Genomic DNA, 18,931 nt, shown 5'->3' with positions numbered 1-18,931 from the left:
CGTCACCACCTCTACATAACAAAAGGCTCAGTCAACCATTCTACACAACAAAGACTCATTTCCTGGCAGCGATTTCAGCCGCACCACCTCTACATAACAAAAGGCTCAGTCAACCATTCTACACAACAAAGACTCATTTCCTGGCAGCGATTTCAGCCGCACCACCTCTACATAACAATAGGCTCAGTCAACCATTCTACACAACAGACTCATTTCCTGGCAGCGATTTCAGCCGCACCACCTCTACATAACAAAAGGCTCAGTCAACCATTCTACACAACAAAGACTCATTTCCTGGCAGCGATTTCAGCCGCATCATCTCTACATTACAAAAGGCTAAGTCCCTTTGACACGCACCTTTACATCATCCGCACCTAGTTTACACAACAAAGGCTCATTCCTAACAGCGTGCTTCAGCCGCACCAAACCTCACAAAAATAATATTCAGGGCCTACCTTGGCTCCTCCCACCCTCAACCAGTATATATAGAAATACTGTGTTCTTGGAATTTATCTCACTTGATACAGCAATCGTGCTGTGACGGTTCCACCTGAAGACGGAAGCTTGTGTTGCCTCCGAAACGTCGTGATTTTTATTTTATTTTTATTTTACTTTTATTAATTTTTATTTTTTACCTACGTGACTTTACCGAAAAAACCTAAGAATATAATCCCCATCCGTTCCATCTCACTCCCTTCTACACCTTGTGTGGACTAGTCCCCATCCGTTCCTTCTCCCTTCTACACCGTGTGTGGACTAATCTTCATCTGTTCCATCTCGCTCCCTTAATGACCTCGCCTGGTTCCCCAGAGGTCGTGGGTTCGATCCCAGACCCTGACGATGCTTGCTGCTGCTGCTGTATATTTGGAGTCTGCGTCTCCCATCATCATCACGGTGGCTAGGAGATGTTAACTACCTCGCCTGGTACACAGGAGGTCGTGGGTTCGACTCCGACCCTGACGATGCCTGCTGCTGCTGTATATTTGGAGTCTGCATCTCTCTCTCTTATCATCATTATCGCGGTGGTTAGGAGATGTTGACTACCTCGCCTGGTATACAGGAGGTCGTGGGTTCAACTCCGACCCTGACGAAGTCTGCTGCTGCTGCTGCTGTATCTGTGGAGTCTGCGTCTCTCTCTCTCTCTGTGTCTCTCTCCCCGTGGTGGTCCCTTCGTGGATTCGTCTCCGGATCCTCCTCCGGTTTTTCCCACCACATGTCAGAATCGGCGTCGCCACACGTTCAGAGGATTTGGCCGCTACATAAAATGTCCACGCGACGATGACGACGACGACGATGACGATGATATCAGCAACTCGGTTCAGCTGCTAATCATCGGTGATGTCCAGGCCAGGGCTTCTGAATGGGAGCTACAAAGCAGCATCTGAGTGGGGGGGGGGGGGGCGGGGGGCCCCCTACATCTGGCAACAGTAAATTTAGTTTCTCCTCTTTGGTTCTTTCGGTAAAGTCACGGCGTGTAAGATAAAAATGAATCGCGACGTTTACACAAGCGTCCGTCACCAGGTGGGAAAGCGTGGCCCGCTGCTGCTGCTGCTGCTGCTGATGCTGCTGCTGATGCTGCTGCTGCTGATGCTGCTGCTGCTGATGCTGCTGCTGCTGATGCTGTTGCTGCTGTTGTGTTGCGCCCGGAACGTCGTGATTTATTTATATTTTGTAGCTATGCGACTTTACCGATGGATTCGTGCGGTCACAGAAGCTTCAAATCAAAATATTGTGGAGTTTTTTTTAGTTTGACAGCTCGCCACCGCCACCAACCCCCCCCCTCACCCTGACCCTTGACCCCTCACTGTGACCTCTCACAGTGACCTCTCACCCTGACCCCTCACCCTGACCTCTCTCACCGTGACCTCCCTCATGGTGACCTCTCTCACCCTGATCCATCACCGTGACTTCTCTCACCGTGACCCCTCTCACCCTGACCCCTCACCGTGACCTCTCTCACCGTGACCCTTCTCACCGTGACCTCTCTCACCGTGACCCTTCTCACCGTGACCCCTCTCACCGTGACCCTTCTCACCATGACCCCTCTCACCGTGACCTCTCTCACCGTGACTCCCTCACCCTGACCCCTCTCACCGTGACCCCTCACCCTGATCCCTCACCGTGACCTCTCTCACCATGACCCCTCTCACCCTGACCCCTCTCACCCTGACCCCTCTCACCCTGATCCCTCTCACCCTGACCCCTCTCACCGTGACCTCTGACCTCTGACCTCACCAGAGGAGGAGCACAAGACGTGGTACTCCATCTTCCCCGTGGACAACGAGGAGCTGGTGTACGGCCGTTGGGAGGACTCCATCATCTGGGACGACCAGAACATGGACTCCATCCCGTCGCCTCCCGTGCTCACCCTCGACCCCAACGACGAGAACATCACGCTGGGTGCGTCCGTGACAGTGTGCCAAGTGCCGCCCCCTTTCTCTGCCGCCCCTCCCCCCCCCTTCCACTTAACCTGTGACCTCCGTGGTACTCCCCCAGAACTGGCCGAGGAGAGTGAGAACACTCCGCCCAGCTCCCCCAGCAAGGAGTCCAAGAAGGAGCCTCCGCTGAGACGCAGCAAACTGCTGCTGGGCAAAGCTGGCAGCTCCAAAGACGACGCCCAGCAGGTGATGAGGGTGACAGAGGGAGTTGCGGAGGAGCGACGCTCACAACAACGAGCGGAGCGCCGGGTGGCTAAAGCACAGCAGGTTGGCACAGTGGTGACGTCGCCGCCGCTGAGTGGCGAATGGCGGTTGTTGTTGGTGTGGGGTGGAGGATCGTGGAGTGGGGGGGGGGGGGGGCTCAGAGGTCAGAGGTCGCGGTGCCGGAGCCGCTGAGATCCAGGGTTCCGCTCTTGGTTTTAGAGACCCAAAGACTCAGCACACAGAGAACCACAGACTCACCACACAGTGACCCACAGACTCACCACACAGTGACCCACAGACTCACCACACAGAGACCCACAGACTCACCACACAGAGACCCACAGACTCACCACACAGAGACCCACAGACTCACCACAGACACCCACAGATTCACCACACAGAGACCCACAGACTCACCACAGACACCCACAGACTCACCACACAGAGACCCACAGACTCACCACACAGGGACCCACAGACTCAGCACAGAGACCCACAGACTCTCACACAGAGACCCATAGACTCATCACACAAACACCCAGACTCACCACACAGAGACCCACAGATTCACCACACAGAGACCCATAGACTCTTCACACAAACACCCAGACTCACCACACAGAGACCCACAGATTCACCACACAGAGACCCACAGACTCACCACACAGAGACCCACAGACTCACCACACAGAGACCCACAAACTCACCACACAGAGACCCACAGACTCACCACACAGAGACCCACAGACTCACCACAGACACCCACAGACTCACCACAGACACCCACAGACTCACCACACAGAGACCCACAGACTCACCACACAGGGACTCACAGACTCTCACACAGAGACCCACAGACTCACCACACAGGGACCCGCAGACTCAGCACAGAGACCCACAGACTCACCACACAGAGACCCGCAGACTCAGCACAGAGACCCACAGACTCTCACACAGAGACCCACAGACTCACCACACAGAGACCCACAGACTCACCACACAGAGACCCACAGACTCACCACACAGAGACCCACAGACTCACCACAGAGACCCACAGACTCACCACACAGACCCACAGACTCACCACACAGAGATCCACAGACTCACCACAGAGACCCACAGACTCACCACACAGAGACCCACAGACTCACCACACAGAGACCCACAGACTCACCACACAGAGACCCTCTCCCCTGCCGACCCCCCAGCGGCTGAGCCAGGGTTCGACGCGGGACCCCTGGAACCTCTCCAACGACGAGTTCTACCACCCCAAGCAGACCAGCGTCCGCGGGACCTTCGGGGGCAACATCATCCAGGTGAGGCGGCGGCGGTCGCCCCTCCGTGTCTCTCTCCGTGTCTCTCTCCGTGTCTCTCTCCGTGTCTCTCTCCGTGTCTCTCTCCGTGTCTCTCACCGTGTCTCTCTCCGTGTCTCTCCCCGTGTCTCCCCCCGTGTCTCCGTGTCTCCCCCCGTGTCTCTCACCGTGTCTCTCCCCGTGTCTCTCTCCGTGTCTCCCTCCGCATCTCCCTGCGTGTCTCTCCCCGTGTCTCCCCCCGTGTCTCCCTCCGTGTCTCTCTTCGTGTCTCCCCCCGTGTCTCCCCCCGTGTCTCTCTCCGTGTCTCTCTCCGTGTTTCTCTCCGTGTCTTTCTCCGTGTCTCCCTCCGTGTCTCTGTGTCTCCCTTCGTGTCTCTCTCCGTGTCTCTCTCTCTCTCTCCCCGTGTCTCTCTCCGTGTCTCCCCCCGTGTCTCTCCCCATGTCTCTCACCGTGTCTCTCCCCGTGTCTCTCTCTGTGTCTCTCTCCGTGTCTCCCTCCGTGTCTCTCCCCGTGTCTCTCTCCGTGTCTTTCTCCGTGTCTCCCCCCGTGTCTCTCTCCGTGTCTCCCCCCGTGTCTCTCTCCGTGTCTCTCACCGTGTCTCCCTCCGTGTGTCTCCCTGTGTCTCTCTCCGTGTCTCTCTCTCTCCCTGTGTCTCTCTCCGTGTCTCTCTCCGTGTCTCTCTCCGTGTCTCCCTCCGTGTCTCCCTCCGTGTCTCCCCCCGTGTCTCTCTCCGTGTCTCTCTCCGTGTCTCCCTCCGTGTCTCTCTCCGTGTCTCTCACCGTGTCTCCCTCCATGTTTCTCCCCGTGTCTCTCTTCGTGTCTCTCTCCGTGTCTCTCTCCGTGTCTCTCTCCGTGTCTCTCTCCGTGTCTCCCTCCGTGTCTCGCTCCGTGTCTCCCTCCGTGTCTCCCTCCATGTCTCTCCGTGTCTCTCCTCTTGTCTCCCCCCGTGTCTCTCTCCGTGTCTCTCTCCGTGTCTCTCACCGTGTCTCCCTCTGTGTCTCCCTCCATGTCTCCCCCCTTGTCTCCCCCCGTGTCTCCCCCCGTGTCTCTCTCCGTGTCTCTCTCCATGTCTCTCTCCATGTCTCCCTCCGTGTCTCCGTGTCTCATCCCATGTTTCTCTCCGTGTCTCTCTCAGTGTCTCTCTCAGTGTCTCTCTCCGTGTCTCCCTCTGTGTCTCTCTCCGTGTCTCTCCCCGTGTCTCTCCCCGTGTCTCTCTCCGCGTCTTTCCCCGTGTCTCTCTCCGTGTCTCCCCCCGTGTCTCTCCCCGCGTCTCCCTCCGTGTCTCCCTCCGCGTCTCTCTCCGTGTCTCCCCCCGTGTCTCTCTCCGTGTCTCTCCCCGCGTCTCCCTCCGTGTCTCTCTCCGTGTCTCTCCCCGCGTCTCCCTCCGTGTCTCTCCCCGTGTCTCCCCCCGTGTCTCCCTCTGTGTCTCTCTCCGTGTCTCTCTCCGCGTCTCTCTCCGCGTCTCTCTCCGCGTCTCTCTCCGTGTCTCTCTCCGTGTCTCTCTCCGCGTCTCTCCCCGTGTCTCCCCCCGTGTCTCCCTCTGTGTCTCTCTCCGTGTCTCTCTCCGCGTCTCCCTCCGTGTCTCTCTCCGCGTCTCTCCCCGTGTCTCCCCCCGTGTCTCCCCCCGTGTCTCCCTCTGTGTCTCTCTCCGCGTCTCTCTCCGCGTCTCTCTCCGTGTCTCTCTCCGTGTCTCCCTCCGTGTCTCTCACCGTGTCTCCCTCCGTGTCTCTCCCCGTGTCTCTCTCCGTGTCTCTCTCCGTGTCTCCCTCCGTGTCTCTCTCCGTGTCTCTCCCCGTGTCTCCCTCCGTGTCTCTCACCGTGTCTCTCACCGTGTCTCTCTCCGCGTCTCTCTCCGTGTCTCTCTCCGCGTCTCCCTCCGTGTCTCCCTCCGGGTCTCTCCCCGTGTCTTTCTCCGTGTCTTTCTCCGTGTCTCCATGTCTAGTTCCGTGTCTCTCTCCGTGTCTCCCTCCGTGTCTCTTCCCGTGTCTCTCTCCGTGTCTCTCTCCGTGTCTCCCTCCGTGTCTCCCTCCGTGTCTCCCTCCGTGTCTCTCTCCGTGTCTCTCTCCGTGTCTCTCACCGTGTCTCTCACCGTGTCTCTCTCCGTGTCTCTCTCCGTGTCTCCGTGTCTCCCTCCTTGTCTCTCTCCGTGTCTCACCCCGTGTCTCTCTCCGTGTCTCCGTGTCTCCCCCCGTGTCTCCCTCCGTGTCTCCCTCCGTGTCTCTCTCCGTGTCTCTCTCCGTGTCTCTCTCACCGTGTCTCTCACCGTGTCTCTCTCCGTGTCTCTCTCCGTGTCTCCCTCCGTGTCTCTCTCCGTGTCTCTCTCCGTGTCTTCCCCCGTGTCTCCCTCCGTGTCTCTCCCCGTGTCTCTCTCCGTGTCTCTCTCCGTGTCTCCCTCCGTGTCTCTCTCCGTGTCTCCCTCCGTGTCTCTCTCCGTGTCTCTCTCCGTGTCTCTCTCCGTGTCTCTCTCCGTGTCTCCCTCCGTGTCTCTCTCCGTGTCTCCCTCCGTGTCTCTCTCCGTGTCTCCCTCCGTGTCTCTCTCCGTGTCTCTCTCCGTGTCTCTCTCCGTGTCTCTCACCGTGTCTCTCACCGTGTTTCTCTCCGTGTCTCCCCCCGTGTCTCTTCCCCGTCTCCCTCCGTCTCTCTCTCCGTGTCTCCCTCCGTGTCTCTCTCCGTGTCTCCCTCCGTGTCTCTCTCCGTGTCTCTCTCACCGTGTCTCCCTCCGTGTCTCCCCCCGTGTCTCCCTCCGTGTCTCCCTCCGTGTCTCCCCCCGTGTCTCCCCCCGTGTCTCCCCCCGTGTCTCCCCCCGTGTCTCCCCCCGTGTCTCCCTCCGTGTCTCCCTCTGTGTCTCCCTCCGCGTCTCCCTCTCCGCGTCTCTCCCCGTGTCTCTCTCCGTGTCTCCCTCCGTGTCTCCCTCCGTGTCTCTCTCCGTGTCTCCCTCCGTGTCTCCCTCTGCATCTCCCTCTCCGTGTCTCCCTCCGTGTCTCTCTCCGTGTCTCCCTCCGTGTCTCTCTCCGTGTCTCCCTCCGTGTCTCTCTCTGCATCTCCCTCCTCGTCTCCCTCCTTCCCCCCGTGCGTCTCTTCGCCCTGACCGCCGCGCCACCCCCCGCCCCCCTCTCCGCCCCTGCCGTGCCTGCGAGGGAGCAGCACTCGATCCCCGCGGTAGAGCTCCGCCAGCCCTTCTTCCCCACGCACATGGGGCCCATGCGGCTGCGGGTGCTGCACCGGCCGGCGCTGAAGCGCTACTCCCACGGGGCCCTGGCGCAGCCGGGCCCACACCCCGTGCACCCACTGCTCAAGCACATCCGCAAGAAGGCCAAGGTGAGTGTACACACACAGTGTGTGTGTGTGTGAGTGTGTGTGAGTGTGTGTGAGTGTGTGTGTGTGTACGTGTGAGTGTGTGTGTACGTGTGAGTGTGTGAGTGTGTACGTGTGAGTGTGTACGTGTGAGTGTGAGTGCACCCGCTGCTCAAGCACATCCGCAAGAAGGCCAAGGTGAGTGTGTGTGTGTACGTGTGTACGTGTGAGTGTGTGTACGTGAGTGTGTGTGTGAGTCTGTGTGTGTGTGAGTCTGTGTGTGTGTGTGAGAGTCTGTGTGTGTGTGTGATCGACGCCCGGGTGCGATCAAGGGATGGCTCCCTATTGGTCAACCACGTTATGTATGCCGATGATTTGGTAATTGCTGCTCATTCAGAAGAGGAGTTGGAGATGCTGCTGCTGAGACTGGAACGTGCCACTAAGAGGTGGGGCCTTACCATCAGCCCCACCAAAACTAAGCACCTGCCTGGGTATTTTGTACCATCGGACACTCCACCCCCACAACTCCCAATCGGTGATGGGGCAGTTGTGGAGAGAGTGGAGAGTTTCCTATACCTGGGCAGTGTGCTTATGACCGGCTCCAGTTTATCAGCAGAGGTCTCACTCCGAATCAGTCGAGCGGCAATATCTTTTCATCGGTTGCGTAACGCTGTGTGGAAGCTACCTGGTCTGTCGCTCCACACGAAGCTTCAGGTCTTCTCGGCCACGGTCATTCCCTCCCTTCTCTACGCTTGCGAAACGTGGACCCCCCTTAATGGAGCTTCTTCGTCGGTTGGAAACATTTAGGCTGGCCTGCCTACGATCCATCCTCGGTTTAACCAGGCTGGATTGTGTGAGGAGCTCACAAATCCTTGAAAGATCTGGGCAAAGTCCCATTGGTGAGCTCCTCCGGCAGGCAAGGCTGCGTTGGCTGGGTCATGTAGCCCACATGCCCAGCTACCGCATGCCTAAACAGCTTTTGTTCGGCCGGATCGAGGGAGCTAAATGGGCGCGGCACGGGCTAGTGATGTGGTACAGGAGGACGAGGAGCTGAGTGGAGTTGCCGATGACTGGTACCAGCGGTGTCAAGATCGGCCTCAGTGGAGGAGGCTCGTGAAGGACGCTACTGGGCAGTTGGAGGCAGTCGCCCTCCAACAACAACGGAGGGCGGAGGAGCGACGCTCACAACAACGAGCGGAGCGCCGGGTGGCTAAAGCACAGCAAGTTGGTACAGTAGTGGGCACAGGTGGTGCATCAGCCAGTCATCTCAGTCATCTCGGTCAGTCGACCCGTGGCACCTGCTGGGTCTGCCCCGTGACCTCCTGCCAGCGGGCGTTCGACACTTCACGTGGCCTCAAGGTGCACTTGGCCTGGCACAAGCGTCGTGGTGACGTCACCGCCACTTAGTGGCGAATGGCGGTTGTTGTTGTTGTTGTGTACGTGTGAGTGTGAGTGCACCCGCTGCTCAAGCACATCCGCAAGAAGGCCAAGGTTCGTGTACACACAGTGTGTGAGTGAGTGTGTGTGTATGTGTGTGTGTGTATGTGTGTGTGTGTATGAGTGTGTGCGTGTGAGTGTATGAGTGTGTATATACGAAGTGTGTGAGTGTGTGTATGTGTGAGTGTGTACTTGTGAGTGCACCCGCTGCTCAAGCACATTCGCATGAAGGCCAAGGTTCGTGTACACACACATTGTGTGTGAGTGTGTGTGAGTGTGTGTGAGTGTGAGTGTGTGCGTGTGAGTGTATGAGTGTGTGTATACGTGTGTGTGTGTGTCAATGTGTGTGTACGTGTGTGTGTATGAGTGTGTACATGTGAGTGTGTGAGTGCGTCTGCTGCTCAAGCACATCCGCAAGAAGGCCAAGGTTCGTGTACACACACAGTGTGTGTACGTGTGAGTGTGTACGTGTGAGTGTGTGTGTGTCTGTGTGTGTGTGTATACGTGTGTATATATGTGTGTGTATATACGTGTGTGTGTGTAACAGATGAGGGAGCAGGAGCGGCAGGCGTCTGGTGGAGGGGAGATGTTCTTCATGAGGACCCCGCAGGACCTGACGGGCAAGGACGGGGACCTGGTGCTGGCGGAGCACAGCGAGGAGTACCCCCCACTGCTGGCCCAGGTCGGCATGGCAACCAAGATCAAGAACTACTACAAGCGGGTATGTCACCACCACCACTAACACTACCACCACCACTACCACCACTACTATCACTACTACCACCACTACCACCACCACTACTACCACCACCACCACCACCGCAACACACATCTCTACCGCCACCACCACTACCACCACCACCACTACCACCACCACCACTACCACCACTACCACCACTACCACCACCACACACACCTCTACACACACACACACACACGCCTCTACACACACACACACACGTATGCACACACACCACGTATGCACACACCCACGTGTCTACAGCTACGTAACTCTTATTCACAAGTGGCCCTGCCCATCACAATCGATAGCAAACCAAGGGGCTGACATTATTATCATCACCGCCACGTGAGAATCGGCGCACTACAAACCGCACGTTGATTCTAAATGCGGAGGGAAAAACCGGAGGAGGATCCGGAGACACATCCACACGGCGACCACCACGGGGAGAGAGACACAGAGAGAGAGAAGCGGACTCCACAGATACAGCAGCAGCAGCAGGCTTAGTCAGGGTCGGGATCGAACCCACGACCTCCTGTGTACCAGGCGAGGTAGTCAACATCTCCTAGCCACTGTGATGACGAGAGAGAGACGTAGACTCCACAGATACAGCAGCAGCAGTCATCGTCAGGGTCTGGGATCGAACCCACGACCTCCTGTATACCAGGCGAGGTCAACATCTCCTAGCCACCGTGATGATGATGAGAGAGAGATGCAGACTCCACATATACAGCAGCAGCAGGCATCGTCAGGGTCTGGGATCGAACCCACGACCTCCTGTAGACCAGGCGAGGTAGTCAACATCTCCTAGACACCGTGATGATGATGAGAGAGAGAGATGCAGACTCCAAATATACAGCAGCAGCAGCAGGCATCGCCAGGGTCGGGATCTAACTCACGACCTCCTGTAGACCAGGCGAGGTCAACATCTCCTAGCCACCGTGATGATGATGATGATGAGAGAGAGACGCAGACTCCACAGATGCAGCAGCAGCAGGCATCGTCAGGGTCGGGTTCTAACCCACGACCTCCTGTAGACCAGGCGAGGTAGTCAACATCTCCTAGCCACCGTGATGTCTGTGTGTGAGGAGCGGTAGTGCAGCGGTCATCGCCACCAACCCGGCGACCCGAGTTCGATTCCCGCTCACGGCCAACACCGGTGGTGACGATGATCTGAACCGGTCTCGGGGCCTCCCCTAGGTCGACTCGGCCTCAAATGAGCATCACCTGGCGTAGCCGCCCACCCACGCCCCGTCTGCGTGCGCCGCACTGACGGCACTTGTCCCGACGGTCTGCCGAGGCTACACGAGACGGGCGGGCGGAGGGGGACCTTTGTACTCATACTCTTAGTTCTTTCGGTAAAGTCACGTAGGTAAAAAAATGAAATTAAAATTTATAAAAAATAAAAACAATAAAATCACGACGTTTCGGAGGCAACACAAGCTTCCTTCTTCAGGTGAAACTGTCACAGCAAAAAATCTGTATCAAGTGAAGAGAAGTCCCAAGAGGTACGACCTTATATACTGGTTAGGGGGGGAGGAGCCAGGAAGGGCCGCGGGAGAGGAGGAGTTGTGAGATGGTCAGTACTGCTGCTGGAAACGAGCCTTTGTAATGTAGATGGCATATGTAGATAAGCCAGCTAGGATTAAGCCGCCTTTTGTTATGCTGCTGTCTTTGTGTGCGCCGGGTGGGAACAGAAACCCGGCAAGGACACGGGGGCTCCGGACTGCGACTACGGAGAGACGGTCTACGCTCACTCGTCGCCCTTCCTGGGGGCGCTGCACCCCGGACAGTGTCTCCAGGTAGAGATTAGTCCACCCACGGGTAGAAGGGAGTGAGATGGAAGAGATGGAGATTAGTCCACACACGGGGTAGAAGGGAGTGAGATGGAACAGATGGAGATTAGTCCACACACGGCTAGAAGGGAGTGAGATGGAACAGATGGAGATTAGTCCACACACGGTGTAGAAGAGAGCGAGATGGAACAGATGGAGATTAGTCCACACACGGTGTAGAAGGGAGTGAGATGGAACAGATGGAGATTAGTCCACACACGGGTAGAAGGGATGGAGATGGAACAGATGGAGATTAGTCCACACACGGGTAGAAGGGATGGAGATGGAACAGATGGAGATTAGTCCACACACGGCTAGAAGGGAGTGAGATGGAACAGATGGAGATTAGTCCACACACAGTGTAGAAGGGAGTGAGATGGAACAGATGGGGATTAGTCCACACACGGTGTAGAAGGGAGCGAGATGGAACAGATGGAGATTAGTCCACACACGGTGTAGAAGGGAGTGAGATGGAACAGATGGAGATTAGTCCACACACGGGTAGAAGGGATGGACATGGAACAGATGGAGATTAGTCCACACACGGTGTTAGAGAAGGGAGTGAGATGGAACAGATGGGGATTAGTCCACACACGGAGTTAGAGAAGGGGAGTGAGATGGAACAGATGGAGATTAGTCCACACACGGTGTAGAAGGGAGTGAGATGGAACAGATGGAGATTAGTCCACACACGGTGTTAGAGAAGGGGAGTGAGATGGAACAGATGGAGATTAGTCCACACACGGTGTAGAAGGGAGTGAGATGGAACAGATGGGGATTAGTCCACACACGGGGTAGAAGGGAGTGAGATGGGACAGATGGAGATTAGTCCACACACGGTGTTAGAGAAGGGAGCGAGATGGAACAGATGGAGATTAGTCCACACACGGTGTAGAAGGGGTAGAACCTGTACCACCCCCCCTACTCCCACTTGGTGCGTTCCAGGCGTTTGAAAGAAACCTGTACCACCCCCCCCTACTCCCACTTGGTACGTTCCAGGCGTTTGAGAGAAACCTGTACCACCCCCCTCCTACTCCCACTTGGTACATTCCAGGCGTTTGAAAGAAACCTGTACCACCCCCCTCCTACTCCCACTTGGTACATTCCAGGCGTTTGAGAGAAACCTGTACCACCCCCCCTCCTACTCCCACTTGGTACATTCCAGGCGTTTGAAAGAAACCTGTACCACCCCCCTCCTACACCCACTTGGTACATTCCAGGCGTTTGAGAGTAACCTGTACCACCCCCCCTCCTACTCCCACTTGGTACGTTCCAGGCGTTTGAGAGTAACCTGTACCGGGCCCCCATCTACCCGCACACGATGGCAGCGACGGATTTTCTGGTGATACGCACGCGCCAGGGCTACCACGTGCGCGAAGTCTCGCACATCTTCGCCGTGGGACAGCACTGCCCCCTGTTCGAGGTTCCCGGGCCCAACAGCAAGAGGGCGAACATCCACATCCGGGACTTCCTGCAGGTGCGGGGGGGGGGGGGGAGAGACACGGGGGGGGGGGGGGGGAGACACGGGGGGGGGGGGGAGACACGGGGGGCGGGAGGGGGAGACACGGAGAGACGTGGGGAGAGAGAGACGCCGGGAGACCTGGGGAGACGCGGGGAGACGCGGAGAGACGTGGGGAGAGAGAGACACGGGGAGACGTGGGGAGAGACACGTGAGAGAGAGACACGAGGAGACGTGGGGAGAGAGAGACACGGGGAGAGAGAGACACGGGGAGACACGGGGAGACGTGGGGAGAGAGAGACGCGGGGGAGGGGGGGGGGGAGACGTGGGGAGAGACACGGGGAGACGCGGGGAGAGTGAGACATGGGGAGAGAGACACGGGGAGACACGGGGAGACGTGGGGAGAGAGACACGGCGAGACGCGGGGAGAGAGAGACACGGGGAGACGCGGGAAGAGAGACACTGGGAGATGCGGGGAGAGAGAGACACGGGGAGACGCGGGGAGAGAGAGACACGGGGAGACGCGGGGAGAGAGAGACACGGGGAGATGCGGGGAGAGAGAGAGACGGGGAGACGCGGGGAGAGAGAGACACAGGGAGACACGGGGAGAGAGAGACACGGGGAGAGAGAGACACGGGGAGACGCGGAGAGAGAGATACACGGGGAGACGCGGGGAGAGAGAGACACGGGGAGACGCGGAGAGAGAGAGACACGGGGAGACGCGGGGAGAGAGAGACACGGGGAGACGTGGGGAGAGAGACACGGGGAGAGAGAGACACGGGGAGATACGGGGAGATGTGGGGAGAGAGAGACACAGGGAGAGACTCGGGGAGACGTGGGGAGAGAGAGAACGGGGAGACGTGGGGAGAGAGAGACACGGGGAGAGAGGCACGGGGAGAGAGAGACACGGGGAGAGAGAGACACGGGGAGACGCGGAGAGAGAGAGACACGGGGAGATGCGGGGAGAGAGAGACACGGGGAGATGCGGGGAGAGAGAAACACGGGGAGAGAGAGACACGGGGAGAGAGAGACACGGGGGAGAGGGAGACGCGGGGAGAGAGAGACACGGGGAGACGTGGGGAGAGAGACACGGGGAGAGAGACACGGGGAGACGCGGGGAGAGAGAGACACGGGGAGACGTGGAGAGAGAGAGACACGGGGAGACGCGGGGAGAGAGAGACATGGGGAGACGCGGAGAGAGAGAGACACGGGGAGACGCGGGGAGAGAGAGACACGGGGAGACGCGGGGAGAGAGAGACACGGGGAGACGCGGGGAGAGAGAGACACGGGGAGACGCGGGGAGAGAGGGACACGGGGAGACGCGGGGAGAGAGAGACACGGGGAGACGCGGGGAGAGAGAGACACGGGGAGACGCGGGGAGAGAGAGACACGGGGAGACGCGGGGAGAGAGAGACACGGGGAGACGCGGGGAGAGAGAGACACGGGGAGACGTGGAGAGAGAGAGAGAGACACGGGGAGAGAGAGACACGGGGAGACGCGGGGAGAGAGAGACACGGGGAGACGTGGAGAGAGAGAGAGACACGGGGAGAGAGAGATGCGGGGAGAGAGACATGGGGAGAGAGAGACACGGGGAGACGGTGGTGGTGTGACTGTGGTGGGGGTGACGGTGGTGGTGTAACGGTGGTGACGGTGGTGGTGGTGGTTACGGTGGTGGTTACGGTGGTGGTGACGGTGGTGGTCGTGACGGTGGTGGTCGTGACGGTGGTGGTCGTGACGGTGGTGACGGTGACGGTGGTGACGGTGGTGGTCGTGGTGGTGACGGTGGTGGTGACGGTGGTGACGGTGGTGGTGGTGACGGTGGTGGGGGTGACGGTGGTGGTGGTGACGGTGGTGGTGGTGACGGTGGTGGTGGTGACGGTGGTGGTGGTGACGGTGACGGTGGTAACGGTGGTGACGGTGGTGGTGGTGGTTGCGGTGGTTGCGGTGGTTGCGGTGGTGACGGTGGTGATGGTGGTGATGGTGGTGGTGACGGTAGTGGTGGTGACGGTGGTGGTGGTGCAGGTGTTCATCTACCGCCTCTTCTGGAAGAGCAAGGATCGACCGCGCCGCATCCGCATGGAGGACATCAAGAAAGCGTTCCCCTCCCACTCGGAGAGCTCCATCCGCAAGCGCCTCAAACTCTGCGCAGACTTCAAACGTACCGGTAGCACAGCAGTGGCACCACCACCACTACCACCAACACCATCCTCAACCACCACCACCACCACTACCACCACCACCCTCAACCACCACAACCCTCTTCAACCACCACCACCACCCTCAACCACCACCCTCAACCACCACCACCACCATCCTCAACCACCACCTTCCTCAACCACCACCACCCTCAACCACCACCCTCAACCACCACCACCACCACCCTCAACCACCACCACCCTCAACCACCACCACCACCATCCTCAACCACCACCACCACCCTCAACCACCACAACCCTCTTCAACCACCACCCTCAACCACCACCCTCAACCACCACCACCACCATCCTCAACCACCACCTTCCTCAACCACCACCACCACCACGTTCACCACCTTCAACCACCACCACTACCACCACGTCCACCACGTCCACCACCACCACCCTCATCCACCACCACCACCCTCAACCACTACCACCACCACCACCACCCTCAACCACCACCACCACGTCCACCACCCTCAACCACCACCACCACCACCACGTCCACCACCCTCAACCACCACTACCACCACCACCACCACCACGTCCACCACCTTCAACTACTACCACTACCACCACGTCCACCACCACCACCCTCATCCACCACCACCACCACCCTCATCCACCACCACCACCCTCAACCACTACCACCACCCTCATCCACCATCACCACTACCACCACGTCCACCACCACCACCACCCTCAACTACCACCACCACGTCCACCGCCACCGCCACCACGCTCGCACGCTCACAAAACACTCAGACTTTTGATGAAAAGTGCTGTTAGCTGGTATCAGTAGTAGCAGCATCAGTAGTAGTAGCAGTAGTAGCAGCAGCAATAGTAGCAGCAGCAACAGTAGCAGCATCATCATCAGCAGCAGCAGTAGCAGCATCATCAGCAGCAGCAGTAGTAGCAGCAGCAGCAGTAGTAGCATCATCAGCAGCAGCAGCAGTAGCAGCATCATCAGCAGCAGCAGTAGTAGCACACCGAGGGGCTGTGTGCGTGTCCACCTCCACGGCCGCCCTCGCTACTAACAGCACTTTACCCCCCAGCAGCCTAAAGGCTACGCGGGGGACCTTTGTCTCTGTGTCTGCGGCCGCACGTCTATTCACCCGTGTCTCTGTGCGTCGGTGTCCCTGCGTGTCTCTGTATGTCTCTGTGTGTCTTCTGTGTGTCTCTCTGTGTCTCTGTGCGTCGGTGTCCCTGCGTGTCTCTGTGTGTCTCTGCGTGTCTCTGTGTGTGTCTCTGTGTGTCTCTGCGTGTCTCTGTGTGTCTCTGTGTGTGTCTCTGTGTGTCTCTGTGTGTCTCTGCGTGTCTCTGCGTGTCTCTGTGTCTCTGCGTGTCTCTGTGTCTCTGCGTGTCTCTGCGTGTCTCTGTGTGTCTGTGTCTCTGTGTGTCTCTGTGTGTCTCTGCGTGTCTCTGCGTGTCTCTGCGTGTCTCTGTGCGTCGGTGTTCCTCCGTGTCTCTGTGTCTCTGTGTGTCTCTGTGTGTCTCTGCGTGTCTCTGAGTGTCTCTGTGTGTCTCTGCGTGTCTCTGAGTGTCTCTGTGTGTCTCTGCGTGTCTCTGTGTGTCTGTGTCTCTGTGTGTCTCTGTGTGTCTCTGCGTGTCTCTGCGTGTCTCTGTGCGTCGGTGTCCCTGCGTGTCTCTGTGTGTCTCTGTGTGTCTCTGTGTCTCTGTGTGTCTCTGTGTGTCTCTGAGTGTCTCTGTGTGTCTCTACGTGTCTCTGTGCGTCGGTGTCCCTGCGTGTCTCTGTGTGTGTCTGTGTCTCTCTGTGTCTCTGCGTGTCTCTGTGTGTCTCTATGTGTCTCTGTGTGTCTCTGTGCATCGGTGTCCCTGCGTGTCTCTGTATGTGTGTGTCCCTGTGTGTCTCTGCGTGTCTCTATGTGTCTCTATGTGTCTCTGTGTGTCCCTGTGTGTCTCTGTGTGTCTCTGTGTGTCTCTGTGTGTGTCTGTGTCTCTGTGTGTCTCTGTGTGTCCCTGCGTGTCTCTGTGTGTGTGTGTCTCTGTGTGTGTCTGTGTCCCTGTGTGTCTCTGCGTGTCTCTCTGTGTCTCTATGTGTCTCTGTGTGTCCCTGTGTGTCTCTGTGTGTCTCTGTGTGTCTCTGTGTGTTTCTGTGTGTGTCTGTGTCTCTGTGTGTCTCTGTGTGTCTCTGTGCGTCGGTGTCCCTGCGTGTCTCTGTGTGTCTCTGTGTGTCTCTGTGTGTGTCTGTGTCTCTGTGTGTCTCTGCGTGTCTCTGCGTGTCCCTGTGTGTCTCTGTGTGTCTCTGTGTGTCTCTGCGTGTCTCTGCGTGTCTCTGCGTGTCTCTGCGTGTCTCTGTGTGTCTCTGCGTGTCTCTCTGTCTCTGTGTGTCTCTGTGCGTCGGTGTCTCTGCGTGTCTCTGTGTGTCTGTGTGTCTCTGCGTGTCTCAATGTGTCTCTGCATGTCTCTGCATGTCTCTGTGTGTCTCTGCGTGTCTCTGTGTGTCTCTGCGTGTCTCTGCGTGTCTCTGTGTCTGTGTGTCTCTGTGTGTCTCTGCGTGTCCTGCGTGTCTCTGTGTGTCTCTGTGTGTCCCTGCATCTCTCTGTGTCTCTCTGTGTGTCTCTGCGTGTCTCTGTGTGTCTCTGCGTGTCTCTGTGTGTCTGTGTGTCTCTGCGTGTCTCAATGTGTCTCTGCATGTCTCTGAATGTCTCTGAATTGTCTCTGCATGTCTCTGCATGTCTCTGTGTGTCTCTGCGTGTCTCTGTGTGTCTCTGCGTGTCTCTGTGTCTGTGTGTCTGTGTGTCTCCGTGTGTCTCTGCGTGTCTCTGTGTGTCTCTATGTGTCTCTGTGTGTCTGTGTGTCTCTGCGTGTCTCTGTGTGTCTCTGTGGGTCTGTGTGTCTGACCGCTTCTCTACGTGTCTCTGCGTGTCTCTGCGTGTCTGTGCGCGTCTCTGCGTGTCCAACCCTGTGTTTGTGTGTCCATCTGTTTCTTTGTCCGTCTTGTCTTGTGTGTGTCCGTCCATCTCTGTGTCTCTGCCTGTGCGTGCGTGTCTCTGCGTGTCTGCCTGTGTGTGTGTGCGTGTCTCTGCGTGTCTGCCTGTGTGTGTGTGCGTGTCTCTGCGTGTCTGCCTGTGTGTGTGCGTGTCTCTGTGTGTCTGCCTGTGTGTGTGTGCGTGTGTCTCTGTGTGTCTCTGCCTGTGTGTGTGTGCGTGTCTCTGTGTGTCTGCTGTGTGTGTGTGCGTGTGTCTCTGTGTGTCTCTGCCTGTGTGTGTGTGCATGTCTTTGTGTGTCTCTCTGCCTGTGCGTGTGTGTGTGTGTCTCTGTGTGGCTATCTGCCTGTTTGTGCGTGCGTGTCTCTGTGTGTCTATCTGCCTGTGTGTGTGCGTGTGTCTCTGTGTGTCTGTCTGCCGGTGTGTGTATGTCCTCTGCGTGTCTCTGCCTGTGTGTGTGTGTGTGCGCGTGTGTGCGTGTGCGTGTGTGCGTGCGTGTGCGTGTGTGTGTGTGTGTGTGCGCGTGTGTGCGTGTGTGTGTGTGCGTGCGTGTGCGTGTGTGTGTGTGTGTACGCGTGTGTGTGTGTGCGTGTGCAGGCCTGGACTCGAACTGGTGGGTCATCAAGCACGAGTTCCGTCTGCCCACGGAGGAGGAGATCCGTGCCGTCGTATCCCCGGAGCAATGCTGCGCCTACTACAGCATGCTGGCCGCAGAGCAGCGCCTCAAGGTCACGAGGGGGGGGGGAGAGAGGGGGGGGGTGGAGGGGGAGGGGAGGGGGAGGAGGGGGAGGGGTGGGAGGGGGGAGGGGTGGAGTGGGGGGAGGGGGAGGGTTGGAGGGAGGTTGAGGGGAGGGGTGGAGGAGGGTGGAGGGGGGAGGGGTTGGAGGGGGGGGGGCTGACATTGTAGTCGACCCAGAAATAAGTGGAGATGGCTATTTAATAAATACACGTGTGGTGTGTGTCTCCCCCCGTGTCTCTCCCCCGTGTCTCCCCCGTGTCTCCCCGTGTCTCCCCGCGTGTCTCCCTCCGTGTCTCTCCCCGTCTCTCTCCGTGTCTCCCCTCG

General features: G+C 58.1%; 1 protein-coding gene across 1 annotated transcript in view; it reads left to right on the top strand.

The window, feature by feature from the left end:
* Positions 1-18,931, top strand: part of LOC144726526 (transcription initiation factor TFIID subunit 1-like) — a 45,050-nt gene that overhangs the window by 25,478 nt on the left and 641 nt on the right. Inside the window, 9 exon segments of the mRNA XM_078605320.1 lie at positions 2,239-2,400; positions 2,497-2,624; positions 3,851-3,958; positions 7,100-7,273; positions 9,234-9,407; positions 11,123-11,227; positions 12,537-12,737; positions 14,742-14,883; positions 18,466-18,596. Of these exon segments, the coding sequence (XP_078461446.1) occupies positions 2,239-2,400; positions 2,497-2,624; positions 3,851-3,958; positions 7,100-7,273; positions 9,234-9,407; positions 11,123-11,227; positions 12,537-12,737; positions 14,742-14,883; positions 18,466-18,596 (1,325 nt within the window).

This window comes from Lampetra planeri, chromosome 23, assembly GCF_965212315.1.
Source record: "Lampetra planeri chromosome 23, kcLamPlan1.2.h2, whole genome shotgun sequence".
Classification (NCBI taxonomy): Eukaryota; Metazoa; Chordata; class Hyperoartia; order Petromyzontiformes; family Petromyzontidae; genus Lampetra; species Lampetra planeri.
Note: the sequence above shows the minus strand (reverse complement) of the source record. Positions and strands in the feature narration are given on the sequence as shown.